General features: G+C 48.2%; 2 protein-coding genes across 4 annotated transcripts in view; one reads left to right on the forward strand and one right to left on the reverse strand.

The window, feature by feature from the left end:
- SH3RF3 (SH3 domain containing ring finger 3) overlaps window positions 1-2,985 on the forward strand; it is a 159,579-nt gene extending 156,594 nt beyond the window's left edge. Inside the window, exon 10 of the mRNA XM_061155366.1 lies at window positions 1,702-2,985. Coding sequence (XP_061011349.1) covers window positions 1,702-1,870 — 169 coding nt within the window. The 3' untranslated portion in view covers window positions 1,871-2,985. The remainder of the gene's footprint in view (window positions 1-1,701) is intronic.
- Window positions 2,986-18,850: 15,865 nt separating this feature from the next.
- SEPTIN10 (septin 10) overlaps window positions 18,851-21,157 on the reverse strand; it is a 45,968-nt gene continuing 43,661 nt past the window's right edge. For 2 of the 3 annotated variants that reach the window (XM_061155368.1, XM_061155370.1), the window contains exon 11: window positions 18,851-19,054. In XM_061155368.1, coding sequence (XP_061011351.1) covers window positions 18,952-19,054 — 103 coding nt within the window. In that variant the 3' untranslated portion in view covers window positions 18,851-18,951. Of the gene's footprint in view, window positions 19,055-19,209; window positions 20,367-21,157 lie in introns of those variants that run through there. The other variant, XM_061155369.1, reaches the window with a different exon arrangement.

A 21,157-nucleotide genomic window follows, 5' to 3' on the forward strand; every position in this document is an offset into this window, starting at 1 on the left:
GGAAACTGGCCCCACCTTGCATACTGCAGGTACCTGGGGAGCTGGGCCGGCCTGCTCTCTCAGCATCAGGGCCTGCTCACCAGCCCAGCCAGCCCAGAGACCCCCTTTCTCTCTGCCCTGCTTCCACCGCCTGGAGCCAGCTGGTACCTGGGTTTTCTCTGCCCGAGCATCTTCCCCAAGCCCCGCACCAACTCCAGCCAGACAGTCTGGCCCCCAGGCTGTGTGCAGCTGGCTGAAGGAGGATGAAGTCGGTCTTAATGTTTTCATTCAGCACCCTGGTCCTTAGACATCTGTGGGCAGATCCTGAGGAACCTTGTTCCCTGGTCCACTCCCCCCAAAATCTCGTCCAGTGGCCCCAGGGTGCCCAGTCTGTGAGCCTCACTTCTAGAAGAGCTGACCTGGGACCTCTTGCTTTATTACATCCTGATTCCTCCAGGTCCAGGAAATACCAGGTCAGAGGCTCTGTGGACAAAACCCCTTGAGGACCCTGGGGACCCCCAGCTGCCAGACTCCTTCAGGGGCCCTTGGTGTGGCTGTGGCTGATGGGGAGGCAGAGCCCAGGGCACGGTCAGGAATCTCTCCCCTTCCCCAGCCAGGGAGGGAGGAGGGGGTAGGCAGCCCTCCTCAGAGAGAGGGGAGGGAGGGCCCAGAGCTCCAAAAGCAGGGGGTGACTGGAGAGAAGGGGTGTCACAATCTGCACCTCTGGCCCAGGGAGGACACCTGGGGATTTGTGGGGCTTGTGGGGCTGGGAGAACAGAGGGTGGCCTGGCTGAGAAATGGCTCTCCCCAGCCCAGCCTCGGCCACTCCTTCTCTGCCGCTGCCCACAGCAGGGGTGTGGGCCAGACTGAGCCCAGGAGCAGGAGGTCCCTGTCCGGGTCACCTGTGGGCCAGACCAGTGGGTGGAGCTGACCTGAGAGGTGGAACCCTGGGGCTGAGGTAGGTCTGGAGGGAGTGGGGACAGATGGAAGCACAGGTCCTCTTCCCAGCGTGCTTCTTGTCTGAGCCACGTGGTTCCAGCCCAGGAGGGTGGTGTGGATGATGGGCTGGGGGTGGAGGTGGAGTGGGGAGAGACGAGGAGCATGGTGAGACCGAGCGCTTGGCAGGTCCATCAGGGAGACTTCGCTGACCCCCCATGCCCAGCCTGTGGTGTGTGCGGTTTGCAGCCAGTGAAAACAGGTGCTCTGATGGCCACCAGATCACCCAGAGTAGGTTGTGCATGGAGCCCTCAGCCCCCTGCCCAGTCATCACCCCCGGAAGGGCAGTGGGCATGGGGCCAGTGGGACACCAGTGGGATGCCTGTGTGACCCCCAGCTGGAGGGGTGTGACCAGCAACTCTGCTGGGCTGGATGGCAGGGAGGCCAGGTCACAGCCATCTGCCCTCATCCTAGGGGTGCTTTAGAAGGCTGGTCCTCAGAGCTGCCTCCTTGAGGCTTTCCGGGCAGGTGTGGAGTGCAGACCCACCCTGTGCCCTTGGCCAGGCACAGCTGTCTCAGATCTGGGGAGCCCTCGGGGGGAGGGGGGCCACCTGCTGAGGCCTGTGTGTCTGTTCCTGATCAGAGCCCAGGCACTCAGCAGGCAGAGGCTCCCACAGCGGAGACCCAGGTGGATTTTATGGCACGTTGGTCCATAAACAGGGGCGGGAGGCCCTGGAACCCTGGAGATGATGGGCTGCTCGCTCACCCCGGTGTCTGTTTCCCCAGGTACCGCGTGGTGGTCTCATACCCGCCCCAGAGCGAGGCAGAGATCGAGCTGAAGGAGGGGGACGTGGTCTTTGTGCACAAGAAGCGTGAGGACGGCTGGTACAAGGGGACCCTGCAGAGGAACGGCCGCACCGGCCTCTTCCCTGGCAGCTTCGTGGAGAGCTTCTGAGGCTGCGCCTGCCCCCCAGGGACAGAGGTGCAGGGACCCCAGGGGAGCAGCCGCCAGAGGCCCCAGTCCTTCCAGGCAGGCGGCAGGACCCACGCACTGTGGGGTGGTTTGCTCCCAGGACCCTTCTTGCCCTCTACTCATGGGGCTGACAGGGAGCACGGGCCCAGCGCATTTGGAGGGTGTTCTCAAGGCGGCTCCGGGCTTCACTTGGGTCTGGATTGCTCCTCACCCCATCTATACCTCAGGCACCACCACCGGGCCCCTTAGCATGGTGCCCTGGCCCAGGTCATTATCGGCCAGGTCCCTGAGGCAGTGCTCGGCTCCCGCGGGCGAGGTGTACACAGTGCTTCTCGCCTGCTACCACTGTCCTGCTCTCGTACTTCTTTCTTACACCTTTTTACTGCAAAGCTGTTAGACTTTATAAATCTCTAACAGGTCGTACACTGCCTATTTTTCATACATCTGGTGCTGCCTTTTTGTAAAACTAGTCAGGACTTGGTTGAAAAGATCTCTGGGGAGACAGCAAATGGGCAGAACTTCTGCAGGCACCTTGTGAGCCTGGGGAGCCTGATGTTCACAGCCTTGGTCCTCCGAGGGCTAGAGTGGCCTTGGCGTTGGTGGGAGTCTGGAAAAGCCCATCTCTTTAGCCCTTCCAGTGGCCCTTGCCGCATCTGGAGATGTTCTGACAGGGCCGGCAGTGAAGGAACAGGAGGGGGGACCCCAGGCCAAGAGGCCCTCCTGTGACTGTAGAGAGGAGACCACACCTACAGCTTCCACTGTCAAAAGGTGCGCTAGTCACCACAGTTCAGATTTGCCACCTTGTGGAGGTTTCACCAAGTTTCCTTTCAATAGATAACTACTCTGTTCTCAGTGCAGACCTTGGTCTTGAGACCAGAGACACAGGGCTAACCAGGGCCACCAGCGGGCCACAGAAGCAGAGTCAGGGGTGGCAGCCATGCGGTGAATGCGGGCTCTGGCTGGGAAATGCTTGGCACTTTGCACAGTCACACACACGCACCCGTTGTTTCTGTTAGACACAGATGTGTGTGATTTTGGAGGAACGAACTGATGACAAACCACGATGCCTGTGATTCCGAGTCTTTAAATAAAACAACGTGGAGAAGTCTGGTTTCTGAATGGGGGAGCAGTCAGGTGGGCGCGGGCTGGGTGGGAGCTAAGCTGGCAGAAGACCCCCACATCCCCTCCACTTCCTGTGGGCACACAGCCCTGCCACCACCAAGAGCCTCGGAGTGGGGAACCTGGGGTCTGTGTGGTAGGGTGGTAGGGCGCTGAGGGGATGGGGGCGCCAGACAGCCACACCCGGCATGGGGAGGAGTCCACTGCTGGGCCAGCAGAACTGAGCCTGGGTGGGCGTGGGCATCTCTAGGTGCCCTGCAGGGTCTTGCCTGCATGGAAGGGCAGAATGGCTTTCTATAGGTGATGCTCCTCCCTTGCTTGCAGGAAGCCTTCATGCCAGGAGTCATGCAGGTCCTGTGGGCTAGAGGCGCCTGGAATCGGCCTTCAGATGAGCACACTCAAAGCCCTGCCTCAGGAGTCTGGGCCAAGGAGATCTGTCCTGGAATACCAGGTGTGGGGTGCCTGACACCCACCAGCAGGAGGGGTGTCAGGAAGCTTGCCGATTTCCAAGAGGGTGCTTGTCACCAGTAGCAGGTGGAGGGCTGCCCGTGGCCCAGGAGCTGCTCTCCTGGCCTGGACTACTGCCCAGAACCTCTGACTTTCACATCACTGGAGCTGGAGAGGAGCTTAGCCCCAGGAGCTATTTCTCTTTTCTATAGGAATGGAGTGAACTTGGGGGTGGGGAGGGGAGGGGAGGGCTGCACTGCCATGATGAAGCCTCCACTCACCTCTCCAGGAAACCGGACCAAAGACACTTGGCCAGATGGGCAATGGAGTTCAGTTCAGTTCAGTCGCTCAGTCATGTCCAACTCTTTGCAACCCCATGGACTGCAGCACACCAGGCTTCCCTGTCCTTCATCAACTCCTGGAGCTTGCTCAAACTCATGTCCATCAAGTTGGTGATAACATTCAACCATCTCATCCTCTGCCGTCCACTTCTACTCCTGCCTTCAATCTTTCCCAGCATCGGAGTCTTTTCCAATGTGTCAGTTCTTCCCATAAGGTGGCCAAAGTATTGGAGTTTTAGCTTCAGCATCAGTCCTTCCAATGAATATTCAGGACTGATTTGCCTGAGGATTGACTGGTTTGATCTCCTTGCAGTCCAAGGGACTCTTGACTCAAAGAGTCTTCTCCAACGCCATAGTTCAAATGTATCAATCCTTCGGCCCTCAGCTTTCTTTATAGACCAGCTCTCACATCCATACGTGACTACCGGAAAAACCATAGCTTTGACTAGATGGACCTTTGTTGACAAAGTAATGTCTCTGCTTTTTAATATGCTGTCTAGGTTGGTCATAGCTTTTCTTTCAAGGAACAAGCGTCTTTTATTTTCATGGCTGCAGTCACCATCTGCAGTGACTTTGGAGCCCCCCAAAATAAAGTCTGTCATTGTTTCCCCATCTATTTGCCATGAAGTGATGGAACCAGAGGCCATGACCTTAGTTTTCTGAATGCTGAGTTTTAAGCAAACTTTTTCACTCTCCCACTTTCATCAAGAGGCTCTTTACTTTCTGCCATAAAGGTGGTATCATCTGCATACCTGAGGTTATTGATATTCTCCTGGCAATCTTGATTCCAGTTTGTGCTTCATCCAGCCCCACATTTTGAATGATGTACTCTGCATATAAGTTAAATAAGCAGAGTGACAACATACAGCGTTGACGTATTCCTTTCCCAATTTGGAACCATTTTGTTGTTTCATGTCCAATTCTAACTGTTGCTTCTTGACCTGCATACAGATTTCTCAGGAGGCAGTTAAGGTGGTCTGGCATTCCCATCTCTTTCAGAATTTTCCACAGTTCATTGTCATCTACACAGTCAAAGGCTTTGGCATAGTCAATAAAGCAGAAATATAAGTTTTTCTGGAACTCTCTTGCTTTTTTGATGATCCAGCAGATGTTGGCAATTTGATCTCTAGTTCCTCTGCCTTTTCTAAATCCAGCTTGAACACCTGTAAGTTCACGGTTCCTGTATTGTTGAAGCCTGGCTTATGACATTGTACAGGAGGCAGTAATCAAGACCATCCCCGAGAAAAGAAATGCAAAAAGGCAAAATGGTTGTCTGAGGAGGACTAAAAATAGCTGAGAAAAGAAGAGAAGCTAAAGGCAAAGGAGAAAAGGAAAGATATACCCATCTGAATGCAAAGTTCCAAAGAATAGCAAGGAGAGATAAGAAAGCCTTCCTCAGTGATCAATGCAAAGAAATAGACGAAAACAATAGAATGGGAAAGACTAGAGATCCATTCAAGAAAACTAGAGATACCAAGGGAACATTTCATGCAAAGACAGGCTCAATAAAGGACAGAAATGGTAATGGACATAACAGAAGCAGAAGATATTAAAGAGGTGCTAAGAATACACAGAACTATACAAACAAGATCTTCATGACCCATGATGGTGTGATCACTCACCTAGAGCCAGACATCCTGGAATGCGAAGTCAAGTGGGCCTTAGAAAGCATCACTACAAACAAACCTAGTGGAGGTAATGAAATTCCAGTTATTTCAAATCCTAAAAGACGATGCTGTTAAAGTGCTACACTGAATATACCAGCAAATTTGGAAAACTCAGCAGTGGCCACAGGACTGGAAAAGGTCAGTTTTCATTACAATCCCAAAGAAAGAGCAATAGAGATCAGAAGTTAAATGAAGTGCCCAGATCTCATGGCTCAGTGGACCAACTCCCAAGGCTGGGCGATCAGCCTGGGACCTCCATGGAAAGAGTGTGTTGGGCATGAGGGCGAAGGGCAGGCAATGCCTTCGGGATCTGCAGGCCACCTAGTGGGGTCCTGAAGGCAGGGAGGAACACATCGACCACTGACCACCCCCCCCCCCCCACTCCAAGAGCCACATCCAAGTCCTGGCGGGTTTCCCTTTGCTGGTTTCACCCCTGTGGGGAAGGACAGAGGTCACAGGACAAAAGGAAAGCAGAAAGAAAATACAGAGGTAATGGGCTCTGCCTCCTGCCCCGGTGCTTTCCTGGGGCTCAACCTGGGGGTGGGGACAAGGTTCCTTCCCAGGGACCCCAACCCCTGGGTGAAACAGGAGAAGGGAACGTCCCCCTCTAAAGCAGGAGGGGGACTGGGAGGGCAGCAGCGAGGGGCTGTGAGTCAAGCGTATTGTGGATGGAGAGGCACAGCCCCCAGTGTCCCAATCCCTCTCATGTTACAAATGACGAGAGTGGCTGAGGTTGCTAGCCAGCCGACAGGAGTTGGGAGCCACTCTTGGCCACCTGGTGGGCCCAGAGTCATCACATGGTCCTTGCCAGGACTTCAGGGAGGCTGGAGAGGCGCTGCGTGGGAAGGACTCGGTGCCCAGGGCTGGTTCTGAAGCCGGACAAGCCACAGCCTCTTCTGGCCCAGGTCGGGTCCTGAGTGACCCGGGGAACCTGCCAGGCCTCGGCTTCAGATTCAAGAGCGCTGGAGTGGGCCTGTTTGAACCGGGACGGGAGGAGGGCCAGTCGGGCAAAAGGAGAGGGTCTCCTATCAGGAAGTGTCCGTAAGGGTCCCGGTAAGAGTAGAAGGAACTGCGGAGGAAGAGGCTCCAGGTAACCGGGAGGCCCCCAAGGAGGTAAGCACCGGGGGGCCGCGCCGCGGAGGGACCACCAAGGGGGCGGTTCAGCTGGGAATGGGCTGGACGCCAGGCCCTCGAGGAGGGGCGCGTACCAGGCAGTGGTGGGGGCTGAACACGGATCAAGGCAAGAGCGCAGATCCCTAGGAAGGAGACGAGCGGGGACGGAGGCAGGGAGAGTGGGGCGGAACGACGGGCTCTGCCTCCTGCCCCGGGGCTCGCCCGGGGCTCAACCTGGGGGTGGGGGCGAGGTTCCTTCCCAGGGACCCCACGCCCTGGGTCAAGCCGCAACCCAGCTGGGAGACAGCCCTGCCCACTCTGTAGTTCGCAGCATGCCTGTCCCCCGTGCCAGAGGCCCCTCAGGCCCTCGGCTTTTTGGCACCTAACTGCTTTTGTCTAAATAAGAAAATTAAGCAGCTCTTGCCCTGCCGGTTCCCAAAAAGAAACACAACGGCCCCTTTAAGAGAAGATGTGCAGCCGCCCTCGGAATCAGAAAAACGGGGTCCACGCGATACGGGGATCGCAGGCGGACGCTGCTTGGTCGCAGGGACGCAGGTGTGGCCCAAGAAGGGTACTCGGCGCACCCGTGTCCCAGGAGCACTGGACACACACGTCCACTGTCCACAGTACGTTCACGCACGAGACCCACGCACGGGGCCCCCGCACGGCACGTCGACGCTCGGACACACGTCGATGGTACGTTCACGCACGGGACCCACGCACGGCACGTCGGCGCTCGGGCTCATGCTCGGGTTTCGCGCTCGAGACTCGGGCCGCTGTGCTGACCGGGGAGGCAAGAGTTTGCAGCGGCTCCCGTTAGGTGGTTGAAGAGGCAGGCGAGGAGTGGACGGCGCGCGTTCTTTTAAGAAAGGGGAGGCATGGGGAGTGAGTGTGTGTGTGTGTGACGGTGACGGGCACACGGGTGTGCTTCGTTCGTGTCGTGTTTCACACGAGAAAGTTAAGGACGCGGGGAGCGCAACCGGGCGGTGGGAGGGCTGTGTCTGGAGGTCCCTCAGTGCTGTTTTCTGTAACCACGTAAGTAACCGGCTTTTTCAAAACTTAATTTTCAGTGTAAAAGTCCAATGACCCGTTTTGAATGAAAGTCAGAAGCTGAGCCGCTGCTGCCTCTCGGGGCTACTGAGAGGGTTCCTCAGAGTTCGCGCTCACCCGGCGGACAAGCCCGGGCAGAGGCGCCGCTCGGGAGGCAGCTTCTGTACAGGCGAAGAGGGGAGAGGGGGCGGGGGCGGGGCGGGGCGGGGCAGGCCCTGGAGGAGGGAGGGGGAACCTGCGCCTCAGGCTGCCCCTGGCCCCACCGCCACACCTCCTCTCCCCCCGCCCCGCCACCACACTTCCCTCGCACGTCTACCCAACCCGGCCCGACCTTCTTCTCCCCCGGCCGGGCGTGTGGACCCTGGACAGCAGAGCTGGGCCCCGCTGCGGGCCGGGCCTGGGTGTGGGTGCGCTCTGTGTACGGTCGCAGACGCAGTCCTGACGCTGGTTTCAGACGCTGAGGCCTTCAACCCTCCGGGCTGGATCGTGTTTGGCGGCGGCCCTCGGTACGTCGTAGGGCCGCTCTGTGGCCTGAACGCTGACTGATCACGGGAAGAGGGGTCAGGCCCTGCAACACCACCAAGCTACCCACACCGTGGCACGTCCAATACGTCCCTCTGAACTCAGCCCTTTAATATGCATCTTCAATGTGCGTCAGAGCCCTAATAAACGTAAATCATACTGGGAATGACCTCGCAGCTGCTCGCCTGCCACATCGCAGATTTGTGTTTTTTTCAGCGAACTCATCAAAGGACCTACTCTTTATTTATTTCTTAAGTAATTTATTTATTTTTGGTTGTGATAGTTCTTCGTTGCTTGCATGGATTTTTTCTAGTCGCCGGGAGCCGGGACTGGCTGCTCTCTAGTTGCCGTGTGGTGGCTTCTCTTGTTCCTGAGCGTGGGCTCTGCGCACGCGGGCTTCAGTAGTTGCCGCTTGTGGGCTCAGTAGTTGTGCGCAAGGGCTTAGTTGTTCCTGGCTTGTGGGATTTTCACGGAGCAGGGATGGAGCCCGCATCTCCTTCATTGGCAGTCGGATTCTTTACCACTGAGCCCCGCCAGAGAAGTCCAGAACCTACAATTTTAATCAAATGCTTTACAATCTTCCGTGGGGCCCAGTCAAATCACTGTCAATCCGCAGGGAGGTCTCTAGTGGCATACCACAGGGCTCTGCCCAGTTGAGTATTCTATAATTCAGATGAAGGTGTCAGGGCATTGAATACCACATCTATCAATTGCTCAAAGCTTGGCCACACAGGTAGATATAACAAGATGTCAGAATCACCGATACGCATTCCTCAAGGAAAGAGATTCATGCACAATTCAAGTAATTGTAGAACCGTATTTCCAGAAATGTGCGGTTTATTGTGTTTCACCAACCAGCATGACTGGGTTCTCTCCATAAGGAGGACATGACATAAGTAAATCCAAAACTGCTAAGGTAAGTTTAGGGAAAGGGCTCCCCCACCCTGGAAAGTCTAGCTGAAGGCAGGTGCAGCTGTGGGACCTGGGGAAGGGTTAGTGGTCACACAGCTGCCTTCAGGAATCGGGAGTTGGAGAGGACTCCCAGGTTGGCTAGGCAGGACTGGAAAGGCAGGCAGGCTTCCCTCAGTTTCAGACCAGGTGATTTCCAGGTTTTGAAATTATTTGTTTATTAATAGAAAAGGTCAGGTTGCATCAGCCAAGTAAAATTGTAAAAATTGTTCTAAACTTTATATCCTCAAATCCCCAGAACTCTCTGTTCAAATGAAATCGTATCTGGAAACCTAGCATACAAACCAGATGAAAGCAGAGCTTTTCTTGAAACAGTAGTGGAGGCCCCCACAATCCACTGCCCTTTGTGTGTCTCCCAGACAAACAGGAGCTTCTATACTTTGTTTCTGTAACAGCTAACAAGCCATCAGTGGGCTGGGTCCTGCTATTCTAATAAATTCCTTGAGGGTCTTGTCAGAATGTTTAGACCCAGAAATATATCCAGAATTGAAATCACAAAGCTTGGTCAAACCCTTCAGTGACCACACTCAGTCCTGTCCATCATATTCAGCTGAGGCTATGCTCCCAGAATGCCTCAACATTTGGTTTTGGGCCCAGTGTCTTCGATCTGCTCATTTCTCCTTTTACTCAGTCTAAGGACCACTGTCTTGGGATGTCCCAAGGTGGTCACCTCATGGCCTTGGGGTTCCTGCCTCCTAAGCCATACAGCTGCCGTGAAAGTGAAAGTAGTTCAGTTGTGTCCAACTCTGTGACTCCATGGACTATGCAGTCCATGGAATTCTCTAGGCCAGAATACTGGAGTGGATAGCCTTTCCCTTCTCCAGGGGATCTTCCCAATCCAGGGATCAATCCCAGGTCTCCCGCATTACGGGCAGATTCTTCACCAGCTGAGCTAAAAGGGAAGCCCAGCTACAGCTGCCGTGATCTGCAGGAAAACCGGGTTCTGTGGAAGTTAATTCACTCCTGCGTCTCAGTGAGAAGGCTTCTTCTCCTCGATCTCTTGATAGAGAAGCCTCACCTGATAGACACTGGCTTTACCTTCCTCCTCTGAGAGCAGGATGGCCCCTAAATGCATTTTCCAGTCTGCGCTGCAGCCAGGCCTGACCCTTAGTGGGGACACCCTCCTTCTTCCCATCTTTCTGAGAGCGGGGGTGTGGATGTGTTGACTTCCGTCTCTGGCCACAAAGACAGGAGCAAACTCCACAGGATGGAGGAGGAGGTGGTGGAGGGGGCTCTGACCAGTCAAAGCCTCAGTGGACAACCTGCCCATGGGAGAGAGAAGGAAACATTGTCTATTTAAGCCATTGTCACAGGAAGGCTCTTATTATAGTAGTCAACCTTTTCCTCTTAAATCTGTGGACTTATTTTTGGGGGGACACCAGTCTTCACCTCATTGCTTTCTGATCTGATGTTCTATGAATGGATCATAGATGGAGCAGATGTTTCTGAGTGACCGAAAGTCAGTTCTGACTTTTGCTTATGGACATAATGGAAAAACAGAATTGGATTTACCCTGCCACCTGACATAGCTAGAAAACCAGACAAAACACAGGACATTGGAACATGGGTAACACAGAATGATTCTTGGGAGAAGGGACCTTTTAGTGAGTGAGGGCTGCCATCACAGAGGACCACAGATGGCGCCTAAACACCAGAAGTTTAATTTCCTGCAACTCTGGAGGCTGGAGGTCTGATATCAAGATGTCAGCAGGGCTGGTTCCTCCTGAGGCCTCTCTCCTTGGTTGTGTAGACCACTGTCCCCTCCTTGTGTCCTCACGTGGCTCCCTCACGGTGCCTATGTCTCGATCTCTTCTTGGGAGGACACCAGTCCTGTTGGATTAGAGCCTACCCACATGACCTCATTTACCTCTTTATAGAAAGATTACCTACAAAGGTCCGTCTCATCAAAGCTATAGTTTTTCCAGTAATCATGTATGGATGTGAGAGTTGGACCATAAAGAAAGCTGAGTACTGAAGAACTGATGCTTTTGAACTGTGGTGTTGGAGAAGACTGTTGAGAATCCCTTGGACTGCAAGGAGATCAAACCAGTCAATCCTCAAGGAAATCAGTCGTGAGTATTCATTGGAAGGACTAATGGCTGAAGCTGAAACTCCAGTACTTTGGCCACCTGATGCAGAGAACTGACTCATTGATAAAGACCCTGATGCTGGGAAAGATTGAAGGCAAGAGGAGAAGGGGATGACAGAGGATGAGATGGTTGAATGGCATCACTGACTCGATGGATATGAGTCTCAGTAAGCTCTAGGAGTTGGTGATGGACAGGGAAGCCTGGTGTGCTGCAGTCCATGGAGCTGCAGAGAGTTGGACACAACTCAGTGACTGACTGACTAACCTCTTTACAGACCCTGCATCAAACACGGTCACATGCTTCAGCTGCATTGCACGGTTTTCTTGTGTGTGTTTTGTGTTTATTAAGTTAAAAATATTTTGTAAGTTTGCCTCTTTTTGAGCTGTACATTTTTTTGAAGTGTATTATTTAATTTCTGAATATTTAGTCTTTTCCCAGGTATTCTTTCCATTACTGATAGCTAATTTAATTCCACTGTGTTCAGAGAACATACTTTACACAATTTCAACCCTCTTATGTTTATTCATTGAAGCTGATCTTATGGTAAAAAATGTTCTGTGTGAATGTGCTGTGTGCCCTTGAGGAGAATGTGTGTCCTCTCTTGGACACACAGGAGAGGGGTTGGAGTGACCTCTAAATGTCCATTAGATCAAACTGATTGACAGTGTTGTTTAAATCTTCTTAGCTTTATAGATTTTTGTTGTATCAATTACTGAGAGAACCTTGGCGTTTCCAGTCACAGTGGTGGGTTTATTCTTTTAACGTCCATGGTATCTGCAGATCTCTCTTAAGTCCTATCAGTTTTTTCATCAGGTACTTTTACTTAGTTGTTAGGTGCAAACACACATGGTTGCTAGATTTTCCTGGCAAATCGGCCCCATTATCATTCAGAAATGACCCCTTTATCCGTATGCAGTTCCTTGTTCTGAATTGACTTTGTCTTGGTTATGCTCCCTCCTGGTGGCTCAGAGGATAACGAATCTGCCTGCAGTGCAGGAGACCTGGGTTCTATCTCTGGGATGGGAAGATCCCTGAAGGAGGAAATGGTAACCTACAGCAGTATTCTTGCCTGGAGAATTCCATGGACAGAGGAGCCTGGCGAGCTACAGTCAAGGGGTTACAAAGAGCTGCACACGACTGAGCGACTAACCCTTTTGGTTATACTGCCATTTTAGTTTTTGTCTCATTCATGTTTTCAGGAGATATATTTTTCCATCCTTTTACTCTGTCTTCTTATTTAAAGTAGTGTTTTAGTAGACAGTGTATAACAGTATCTTCTAAAATCCAACCTGACAGTCTCTGCCTGTTAACATTGGAGTGTTCTGACTGGTCACAACAATGCAATTGGATTTAAATTTACAATCTTGCTATTGTTTTTCATCAGTTCATTATTTCTTTTTTCTCCCTCTTTTCCTGACTCCTTTGGATTTGTTATTTTTCTGTTTTCCTAAAATAAAAAGGAATTTTATTTCCTTTTTGACTCCAGGCATACTTCTATTTTAAAATTTTGTGATTGCTTTGGGTTTACAATATGTATATTTAGTTATCATTGATAATTGTCATTCTGGTGTTAAAGATACACATTATGCCTCTTCACTTGTTTTGTGAGCATTTTTATTAATCAAATACGCCAATTCTGCCCTCAGTCTCCAGGCTGCTGTTTTCATGTATTTTTCTTTTGTGTGTGTTACAAAAGCCCATAGTCTGTTTTGATTTTGCTTTAAACAATTGATTAGCTTAAAGCAGTTTTTTATATGGAAGTATATAGTTGGTTTACAGTGTTGTGTGTATTTTAGGTGTACAGCAAAGTGATTCAGAGATACAATTATATCAATTTTTTTTCAGATTCTTTTTCTTTATATTACAAAATATTGAGTATAGTTCCTTGTGCTTTGTGGTAGGTCCTTCTTGGTTATCTATTTTATACATAGTAGTATGATATCAAAGCACTTTTTAAACTAGAAAGAAAGGTTTTAAGTTACATATTTACCATTTCCAGTTCCTTTGTGTAAATTTGAATTTCCTTTAGGTGTCATTTTCCCTCTGCCTGAATCACCCCCTTTAACATTTCATGTCATCCAGGTATGTTAGCAGTGAAATTTTTCAGCTGTTGCTTGTCTTAATGTCTTTCTTTTGCCTATATTTTTGAAAGGTATTTTTACTGGCATAGAATTCTAGGTTCTTTTTTTTACTTAGCATTTGAAAAGGTATTGTCTGTTGGTTGACATTGTTCTTGATGAGATCTTTGTTTATTCTTAACCTAGTTTCTCTAATAATAGGGAAAAATCTCTTAATAGAATTAACTTGTATTCTATGTTAGTCACTAAAGGGATGTTTACTTTAAGCCTAAATTCTACATAATGGCCCATCTCTGGGAACCCAGGTAATGAGCAGTAAGCTAAAATACCTTCTAGGAACCCTCCTGACTAGGCCTACCTGTGAGTTAGTGTAGGAGGATGAAATTCACATGTCCCTTCTGGAAGCTAATGGGAATCCGGAAGTGTCTGACTTTACTCCTTCCCCTCTAGCATGAAAGGGGCCTGCATTCTAACTCAGCCAAGATGGTTCTTTGGAGCACATGCCTGCCATCTTCTCAGTGTACTCGCTTTCCAGATGAAGTTATTACTCCTTGTCCCAACATCTCGTCTCTTGATTTATTGACCCGTTGTATTGAGAGCAGGATGAGTGTGAACTCAGTAACACCACCATTCAGACTCCTTGGAGTGTCAAAGATGTTTTCTTCTTCAAGCGTCTTTTTTTTTTAAATTAGTTAATTTATTTTAATTGGAGGCTAATTATTTTACAATATTGTGGTGGGTTTTGCCATACATTGACATGAATCAGCCATGGGTGCACATGTGTCCCCCGCATCCTGAATGCCCTCCTGCCTTCCTTCCCATCCCATTCCATCCCTCTGGGTTGTCCCAGAGCACCAGCTTTGGGTGCCCTGCTTCATGCATTGAACTTGCACTGGTCACCTATTTTACATACAGTAATATACATGTTTCAGTGCCATTCTCTCAAAATCATCCCACCCTTGCCTTCTCTGACATAGCCTAAAAGTCTGTTCTTTACATCTGTGTCTGTTTTGCTGCCTTGCATATAGGGTCATCATTACCATCTTTCTAAATTCCATATATATGCATTAATATATTGTATTAATGTTTCAATTTCTGACTTACTTTCGCTGTATGTAATAGGCTTCAGTTTCGTCCACCTCATTAGAACTGACTCAAATGCATTCTTTTTTTATAACTGAGTAATATTATCCATTTGTCTGCCGATGGACATCTAGGTTGCTTTCATGTCCTAGATGTTGTAAATAGTGCTGCAGTGAACATTGGGGTACATGTGTCTCTTTCAATTCTGGTTTCCTTGATGTGTATGCCCAGCAGTGGGATTGCTGGCTCATATGGCAGTTCCATTTCCAGTTTTTTAAGGAATCTCTACACTGTTATCCATAGTGGCTGTACCAATTTGCATTCTCACCAACAGTGTAAGAAGGTTCCCTTTTCTCCACACCCTCTCCCACATTTACTGTTTATAGACTTTTTGATGGTGGCCATTCTGACCAGCATGAGATGATACCTCATGGTAGTTTTGATCTGCATTTCTGAAATAATGAGTGATGCTGAACATCTTTTCATGTGTTTATTAGCCATCTGTATTTCTTCTTTGCAAGCATCTCTTTTTAAAGCTAGTATTTTTCCCATGTGGGGTAACACCTTAAACACTGTAGTCAACAATTCTGCAGGGAAATAGGGAAAGGGGAGTAAAAACGGAATCTGGGGCAGGCCCTGGCTTTGATTGAGAGGCTACCTGCCTTCTGCTCCTGTTCTTTGACATGGAGGACTTGATAAGCTATTTCCTGATGCCCAGGAACGTGACCCTCAGCTCACTGCTTCCTGGAGACGTTCTTTCTGTGGAGCAGCCTGTGTTGATGCATAAGACGTTCAGAGACAAGTATTGTGGAGAGAAAGCTTCACTGTTCGCTTGGAAAGACTCAGAAGTGCCAGGCTTCCTTTGCCCGGCATGGCCACCATCACAGGAGGAGACAGGTCAGACCAGACTCTGACTCCTGTTCTACCTCCATGAGCACAGGTCTCTCTTCCTTGGACCTCACTTCACCCTCTTTGCTGATCCGTCTGGTGGGGCAGCAGCACAGCCTGCCTGCTTCCCAAAGTTCAAAGAGGAGCCCAAGAGTCTTGAGAGCTACTGGGAGTGGGAGGCCCCCAGAAGGAGCAGCTGTAGTAAGCCATGAGGGGCCGTGCAGTGGGCGGTGCCCTGGGGTGGTTTACTTGTTTGGTCGGCTCTTCCCTGGGAGCCTGGGCAGGAGAACTGAAGGTCTGGGACCATGCGGCTCTGTGGTGGGCAATCCCGGCCTGTGGTGACTCTGCCCACACAAGTGACAGTTTCCACAGAGGCAGGAATTGAAGCAAATACTGCTTGGGACTCCCTCACAGAGGCACAGGCCACGTACAGGCACCAGAGAGCAGGTTGGCCTTGTGGAGGACCTTGACTTTGAACCACAGTTGGACAGGTCTGGGGGCAGCAGAACCTAAGCACAAGCCAGTTAATGAAGGGTAGTTGTCGAGGCCATACAGAGTAGGTGGGACAGAGCTGAGGACACAGCTTCAAGAGCTGAGATTCTCTGTTTAGTGAGAACAGAGTGTCAGGCACCGAGCCTGCCCAGTGGCCAGCCACATTTTCATCAGGTGGGCATCTGTGCCCACGACCCTGTGGACTCCTGACCCCAGTGCTCAGTGCCCTGACCACTGCTTCAGGTGGACTCGCTGCAGACACAGCCATGTCACCTGTGAGAACTGAGATCATCTTAATTTTTTGCCTCCAGAGGTGACTGTTGGCTTCAGTGACATGTCTAACAGAAGGGACAGTCTTGCCACTCTTCCTTGCTTCCAGCCTTAAAAGTGTGATGCCTGCTCTGGGTTGCTGTTTGTGGGCACCCTTTATCAAATTGAGGAAGTTTCCTTCTATTCAGTGTTCTAAGAATCTTTTATCTTTTTAAAAAATATTGAAGATGCTACATTTTATTAATATTTTTTGATTCTACAGGGATGACCATATGATTTTTAATGTTCATGCTGAGTTACACTGGTTAATTTCCTACTGTTAAAACATCATTGCATTCCTGGATATGAGGAACTGTCTTTTTAAATACATATTTCTGGATTTAGTTTTTAGTAACCTGTTTAGGATTTTTGCATCTTTGCTCGTATATGAGATTAGATTACTTTGTCCTTTCTCGGAATGTTTTTATCAGGCTTCATTGTTAAGGTTGTTAAGGTGTTTAGTTGCATGAGTTTTACAGACTTCTGTAGCCACATCACCCCCACACACTGCAGACCTAAGGCGCCTACACCAGCTGTTGGTTTCTTCCTGCCCCTGAGGCCACGCACGTTGCCCCCCAGCAAGGCTGTCTTCATCCTATAGAAGTGATGCCTTCTATAGAGAATGTAGCTGAACATCAAGGAGGGCCTGGCAACCCACTCCAGTATTCTTACCTGGAGGATCCCCATGGCCAGAGGAGCCCAACAGGCTACAGTCCATGGGGTTGCAGAGAGTCAGACACAACTGAGTGATTAGGAACAGCACAGCACCGCACAGCTGCACAGTAGCTTTTGGTTGAATGCACATGATGTACCTTTACCTATCAGGACAGAAAACTTTAATCCTTTCTTGTAAAGTGACATAGCTGATTTTAAAAAACTTTTGCCTAAAAAAAAATTGTGACTACTGGTTTGGGCCTAAATCTGCCATATTACTAAATGCTTTTTGACTGTCGTATCTGTTTTGTTTCCTTGTTTCCTTCTAGGTTATCATTTATCAGTTTAGTTTTCCTTTTGCTGGCTGGAAAGGCACATCGTCCCCACACTTACGTGCTCTTCCTGCATGTCAGTTACGGTGCACGGGGATCTCTACATGCTCCCAGTTAACACAAGGCCCTCCTACTCCATTCATCCCACTCCCAACTGGCATGCCACTGAAGTCTTGAGCTTTAGTTCCCTCTGTATTTCTAGCTCCAGAGGACATTTTCAGGGTTTTACACAGCCATTATTCATTTAGGTTGATCCATGCCACTTTTTTTTTTTAACTATATATTCCTTTGTGCCTCAGTGTTATTTAAACACAACCTAGTTATGCTCCTGTGCACGCTGTGGTAGGAACTACTGGCCTGGGCTTCAGTCTGAGTTTCCCTGCCCATGGCCTGGCTCATCCCTTAGCACACCTTTCCCTCTACTCTGGATGAGTGTCTGACTGCGTGAGTCAGACCTCTCCGAGACTCCTCTTGCTCAACGGGTTAGGTTTATGAACTCCTTGTCTGTTCCCTGCCTCCTTCTAAACCCCCACCCTCACTCACATCCTGCCCCCCATGTTTCCCCGATCCTCTGTTCACACTGAGCTGCTTCCCTGGGTGCCCAGGCTTCCCTGTACCCAGGTCATCTTCTTCCCCTCCTACGTCTGAAGCTGCTTCAGTCCTTCAAGGCCAGTCACCTCGGTGCTTTCCTGTGCTCCCTGGGTAGGAGCCTTTCTTCGAGAGGCTGTTCCACAGGGGCCTCATCAGTTTGTGCCCCCATTTCCTGGCCAAATAGGAAAACAAGACTTAAAACAGTTCATCTTCCAGATGGGGGTAGTAATCTTCCATGTGATGCTTGGAACCTGGAATCAGAATCTGTGTGAAAGAACTTAAAAATTCACTTCTTGGTCAGAAGGTTAGTGGTTAGCAGTCAAAGACAATTATGTTTCAAATGCTTTATAAAAAAAAATAATAAAACAGGTATAGCTTTATTTTATTCCCTGAAATTTATTGCTTCAAGCATCAGTGGATAATACCTCACTCTATAACCTTGGAGAACTAATACGCTTTGTGAGAAGCTGAGCTTCATCCATGCAGACCTCAGTGTGTTGTGCAGGTGTGTGTTCTTTACACACTGAAGGCATGTGGCAGCCCTTCATCGAGCAGGTGTGTCGGTGCCATTTTCCCACAGCATTTGCTCACTTTGTGTCTCTCTCACGTTTTGGTAATTCTCACAGTGTTTCAAACTTCTTCATTATTATATTTGTTATGGTGATCTGTGATCAGAGATCTTAATGTTACTACCACAACTTGCTGAGGGCTCGGGATGGTTAGCATTTTTTAGCAACTGAGTATTAACTAAGGTATGTATATTGGTTTTCTTAGATATAAGCTATTGCACACTTCACAAGAATACTGCACAGTGTAAACATAACTTTTGTATGCACTCCAAAAACAGTTCATGTGACTTACTTTATTTCAATACTCACTATATTGGATGGGTGGTCTGGATCTGAGCCCACACTGTCTCTGAGGTCTGCCTGTACTGTAGTTGTTTAAACAATATTTTTTTCTTTGCCATGCAACTCTTCTAAAGTAGAATCTTACAGGGAGTCACAGATAGATGAAGCAAATACAGGACTCGCACTGTGGGCATGCACATGTGGTGAGCCTCCTTCACAGCAGAGTCACCGGCAGCACAAGGCGCCAGCCCTTCTGTTCAGCTCAGGGTCTGAGGTAGGTTTCCATGATCTTTTCAACTAGGAACTTGAATAACTTTTTGTAACATGCCAACAACCACTCTGGCACTTAAAAGTAACTTTATTAAGGTTCAGGATAGCTGTTTATACACAGTTTGATATAATAGGCTACGAACAACCACCACTTGCGTCAGGTCACTGAGCTTGCCGCGTCGCTCCTGGGCTAAGGCTCAGCGCTGCAGCACTGGCCGGGCTCGGGAGGCCAGGTTACCTGCCTGCGGGGACTCACCGGCTCTCCTGCTCCCACCTTCCAGAGGCTGGGCATTACTGATCCTGAGAAGAAAGTGCAGAGCTTTTTCTGTGATACTTATAACTTATGTTACTAAAGTTCTAAAGGGCTAAGAGACATTTTGAACTTTAAATTAAAAAATGGAATTTAAAGTGTTGGTCCGGATAAGCTGTGCTACAAAATGAAAGGTTTCTTTTGCGACTTAACAGAAATTCGTGAAAAATACACTGCTCAGAATCTGACATGTGCCGTGTAAAACATTCTGTTGTCTGAGAAGTACTGATCATCCACCTCTGTTTTAAAATAACTCAAACATACAATTAACTAGTTCTGATAAAGTGTTTAAGATCAATTTGCAAAAAGAAAAGTTAAAGTGATTTAAACACAGTTTAGTAAATATGTAGATACATTTTATTTGTCAAGAGTAAATATCAGTTTCATTTAGAATATTCAGGTACAAAAAGTGAAAACTTAATGAAATGTTAAGAAAAAGTTAGAAACCATTAAATTGTTCTGCAAATGCTAAGGCACTGAATTCAAATATCCTTTACAATATGAATTACCTAAATTTTTATCTTTAATATTCAGATGTTCATAGCTATTTTCTTAAGAAATATTTTTAGTAAGATGATTTAACTTTATTTACCCTGGAAGACAGTTTTAAACAATTATGTAATACAGACTAATGCACACAGTGTGAGGACACCCAGTTCTAAAGTTACTTATCACTAGAAAAGGGCTTATTTACCTGAGTGTTTCTGCTGTTAAACATATCACAACAACACATGGACCACAATGCTGAAGCACATAATATGTAATCTGATACAAAAGCTTAGGATCATGTTTCCAACTAGATAATTGTATCAAAACTTTAAAAGTTTTGAGCTGCTAGAGTTTCAGATACATAATACATTTTAAAACATATTCCCCAAAGTTTACCTTTACATACCTTTGGTATGTACACAAAAGATTCATCTTGGAATATATATGCAATCAGAGCCTAACATATATGAGTCCTGTATTTTCAAAGCCACCAACAGACACTCTTGTCACAGTATAGTGACAGGCAGTGGGCAGCAGGGGAAATTATCTCAATTCATCACAAACTTATCTTAAACTACTAACAGTGAATAATACCATCAAGTCTGGCTTATATATTGACCTCATACTTAAAAGTATTTTCCCATAAATGGCAGTAACTGTGGCCATTTGCCAGATAAAGAATAAGTAATACAGCATAAGTAATACATCAAATAAAAACAGCAAGAAAATCAAAGCATACTTCTAACATTTTAATAGCTTTTGCTTGTGATGACCTTCTGTGATCTGGAACCTTTGTTTTACATAAAATTGGAGCTGGAAAGAGAAAAAAAACCTTTTGTTTGGTACAATAGAAAACCATATAGGAAATAAAAATCACTTCTTTTACAAAGTTTTTACAGATACACATCTAGTATATGATAGGATATCTAGCTAAATCTAGAAAAAACAAACACTAACATTTCTTGAGGGTAAATTTTTCTGAGCTCTTAAACTGTGGGCTTGGCCCTGATTTTGCAAACAGCAGCCCATACCTTATTTTCACAAGGTGACTGTAAAGGTTTTTCAAGTATGGAATGAAGTGCGGGAGTCCAAGTCTAGTAAAACTGGACTAAGTCGAGATGATGAGAAGGTGAAAGGCCCCTTAGCTTTATAATTCAAGACACACTGAAAAGAAGTCATAAATTATATGTAAACAGTTGGCCCTCTGGATCTGAGGGTTCCACATCTGAGGATTCAATTGACTGAGGATCAAAAGTATTTGGGGAAAAAAGTCCAGAAGGTTCCAAAAAACCAAACTTGAATGTGCTACTTGCTGGTGAGTATCTGCCTAGCACTTATATTCTGTTCACATTGTATTAGGTGTTAGAAAAAACCTGGAGATGATTTAACATGTACAGGAGAATGTGCATAGGTTCTGTGCAAAAACTGTGCAATTGATATGAGGGACTTGAGCAGCAGTGGATTTTGGTGTCTTCCTGGAACCAGTCCCCCACAGATAATGGGGTGGTTTATGTTTTGAAATTCAGGATATTCATTTTTTCCACCAATAACTGCATGCCTTTTTGGTATCCGGCACTGTTCTAGGAACTGAGGGTGGATACATC

This window comes from Dama dama, chromosome 11 (assembly GCF_033118175.1).
Source record: "Dama dama isolate Ldn47 chromosome 11, ASM3311817v1, whole genome shotgun sequence".
NCBI classification, from domain to species: domain Eukaryota; kingdom Metazoa; phylum Chordata; class Mammalia; order Artiodactyla; family Cervidae; genus Dama; species Dama dama.